Raw genomic sequence first — 3,278 nt, 5'->3', positions numbered from 1 at the left:
CAGAGAGGCCTCCCCCTCAGACAGGCCTCCTCCTCGGACAGGCCTCCCCCTCAGACAGGCCTCCCCCTCAGACTGGCCTCCCCCTCACAGGCCTCCCCCTCAGACAGGCCTCCTCCTCGGACAGGAAGGTCTTCTCCTCAAGGCCCTCCTTAGTTTCCTCAATTATCAGTATTCCTGTGACACTTTGTTCTTAGCTCTGTACCAGAACTTACTATCTTACCCTAGATAACATATCTATCTGCACGTCTCTTTTGCACTGGACTGAAAACTTCCTTATGGAAGCGAAGCTAGTGTTCATTTTTGCATTTCTAGGACCTCGCTAACTAGACAAAGGACGCGCAGTAGGGTTGGATGAGGTATGTGTTGAGTAAATGAAGTCCGCCCGTCCATTTTTCTGTGCTCCAGTTCGGCCCAGCATTGCGTTTTCTATTTTGGTTCTCTTTGTACCACATGCTGATGCCTTCTTGCCTCCCCATAGAAGACACACTCCACAACCCAATAAATATTCTTGCTGGCTGCACTCCGTCACTATAACCCGTCTGCCATCCACACAGAACAGCGACAGTATGGGGACCACCCTGCCCTGTGCATCTAAGGCAAAACAAAATGATTCAGCACTTCCAAAGCAAGCACACGAGATGCAAATGGTTTCAAAAAATAGACCAAGTGCCAAACTGAACAAAAACACCAAGCTAAAAAAAAAAAAAAAAAACAAAAAAAACAACCAGGCAGAGAGAAAGTGCTACACAGATGCCCAGGGATACCGACGGCAGGTTTTAGCAGGCCCTGGCCTGCAGACTTTTGCTGAGGTACACATAAGTATCCTCTGCACAAGGGAACTGGGGGCTTTCTAGGATCCCTGGTACTCCGCGGATGCTTCTAGATACCGTCGCCACGCACACACTCTTTGAGGACAAGAAGGTTTGCTGAAGGCGCAAGACAGTCTGTGACTGGAGGAGTGCCAGACATTTATTAGGTATCTACTGTGTGCCACATACGCGCTATGTATTACCGCCCATCCTGCTTCACTCTGTTCCCAAAAGCCAGCTGAGGTGGGTTGGTACTTCTGCTTTACCAGGGCTCAAAACAAGGAAACTGAGTCTCAGCGCTCATGATTTACACAAGTGGGGGGGGGGGAGAGCACAGTCTTGATCCCTGATCTCTCCGATCCTCAGTTACACACACTTTCCACTACCCACATACCTGTGCAGGTGCACGTTGCTGAAAAACCCGAATCCATGCTTGCTAAGGTTGTCAGTGTGGACAGGAGGCTCGACGCTCCCCTGATGGTTAAACTGAAGGGAACTGGGGAAGGTTATCCCCATTTTTATTCCCTGAAAGTGAACCTGGGCCTGGCATGTCCCTCGCTGTGTCCTGCAGCACCTGCGGGGTCACAGCACCCAGCCTGGGTGGCCTCGCCATCCATGTTCAGCCTGACTCTGAGGGCAGCTGAGATCGGCCCTGGACGATGGCGGGGGATTGCCAGGGGCAAAGGCGGGGGACACTCTGTTGTTGGAATGCAGTACCAGTCTGCTGTCCTTAAAAGGTGTAAGTGGGGGGACTCCCCATGAGGACCCCAGGAGTGGGCAGACCCTTCTGGCTTCCCTATGGGACATACATATCCTCCAAATCCTTCCCCTCCTCATCTTGCACGTGCACCTGGGCAGTGTCCCTGCGAAGGCCTGGAAAAAATGCAGAATCCCTTGGCAAAGTTGGCACATGCGCTAAATTCAGGTGCAGATGACAGAAACCAAGTTGCTCCTAAGATCGGGATGGGCGAGGGGCAGAGACAGTTACATGAAGGGGGCAGAAAACATCAACCTCCTTCAGACGGAAGATGATGAAAAAGGTAAGGAGTTGCTGGTTCGAGAAGAATCGTGTCCTGAAAAGCACAGGTTTGGGTTTGGGATCAGAGGGCCCAGGATTCCATTCCTGTCTCACCACCCATTAGCCACGGGTCTTGGACAAGTCAATTCACCTTTCAGGGTCTCACAGTCCTTAGCTGTAGGCGGGAGAAACAGTACCAGGGAGGCTCTTGGTGGACCTCGGTGGATGGGCTACATGTGGAGCACACAACCACCCTGTGAAGTGTCCATCTTATTCTTACCGGTTCTCACTGTAACAAGCAAGAACCCATGAGGGGATACAGGTCCTTGGACACATGGCCCCAGGCTGCTGTCCCCGGGGCAAAGCAGAAGCTGGGCTCTGTCTTACACACTGGTTGCACTGGGCTCTGTTAGCTCGGGAGAAGTAAAGGCCTGGAACCCAGAAGGGTCTGCCTTCCTCCCCCCACTGGCCCTCGGCTTCCTCCCAGCCCTCACCTGCCAACTTGGCCTGGGTAGGAAGACTCAGTTCTTCCACCTCCGGTTGGAAGCAGTTAAGGACTGAGACTAGTCTCTCTCTGCACCCCCGCCCCATCAGAAAGCAAGGTCCCCTTGACTCCAGCAGGATAACAGCTGTGTGTGAGTGCCTGTGTCTTTCCCCCAAGTTGGGGCAAGGACCTGTTTACAGGCTGGTGCGGGCTTCTCTCTCACCCGCCTGCCCGCCACCCAGTCTGGAGGAGCTGAGCACTCACACTGCTGGGGGGCTGGGAGGCTCTGGGGGCAGGAGAGCTGATCTGGGCTGCCGCAGATGCCTATCTCCTTCCTCACCCGCTGAGCTGAGGGGGTGGGGGTGGGGGGATGCTCCAAAACCAGGGGATTCAACTATGTGTGTGCTCTGTGTGCAGTGTGGGTGTGTGTGTGTGTGTGTGTGTGTGTGAGGGGAGCACTGCTTAGCGTCTGCAAGACCCCTTCCTCCTGGGCCCCAGCCGGCAGGTGCCTCAGGACAGGATAGGCAGGAGCTCTGGCCACCGCTGCGCTCCCTCGCCAGATGTGCTGGGGGCCACGCAGGGAGGCGCCAGCAGAAGGGGGCAGCCCCGCAAACCCCCCAGTAGCCGGGCGCTACCTACCCAGCTGCCACCCCCCCACCCCACCCCCGAAGGCATCAGGCAAGGGGCGCTGCACTGCGGGCGATGAGCACCCGCGGCCAGGCGGCCCCAGCAGGGTGGCGGCCCCCCGCAGGGGTACAGCGATCCCCTCGCCGGGCCCCCGGTCGCCCCCGGAGGGAGCCGTTACCTTCCACTTTGGTGAGGGTAAGGACCGGACTGTTGCAGGCGCTGAGCGGGGCCACCCGGGCCGAGTGCTTCTTCATGATGAGCCGTCCGCCTGCAGGAGCGCCTCCGCCGATCGCCTACATCCTGGGGCCGGCCGGGGCGCGCCTCTCGGGTCCGGTCCCGG

General features: G+C 56.8%; 1 protein-coding gene across 2 annotated transcripts in view; it reads right to left on the bottom strand.

Annotated features, from left to right (window-relative positions):
* SLC35F3 (solute carrier family 35 member F3) overlaps positions 1 to 3,278 on the bottom strand; it is a 388,602-nt gene that overhangs the window by 117,202 nt on the left and 268,122 nt on the right. Inside the window, exon 1 of one of the 2 annotated variants that reach the window (XM_029931377.1) lies at positions 3,117 to 3,272. The exons of the other annotated variant lie outside the window; for it this stretch is intronic. Within the exon in view, the coding sequence (XP_029787237.1) occupies positions 3,117 to 3,192 (76 nt within the window). The 5' untranslated portion in view covers positions 3,193 to 3,272. Of the gene's footprint in view, positions 1 to 3,116; positions 3,273 to 3,278 lie in introns of those variants that run through there. 2 annotated transcript variants of the gene reach the window in all.

This window comes from Suricata suricatta, chromosome 2 (assembly GCF_006229205.1).
Source record: "Suricata suricatta isolate VVHF042 chromosome 2, meerkat_22Aug2017_6uvM2_HiC, whole genome shotgun sequence".
Lineage (NCBI taxonomy): Eukaryota > Metazoa > Chordata > Mammalia > Carnivora > Herpestidae > Suricata > Suricata suricatta.
The sequence above is the reverse complement of the archived record's forward strand: the minus strand, read 5'-3'. Positions and strand labels throughout refer to the sequence as shown.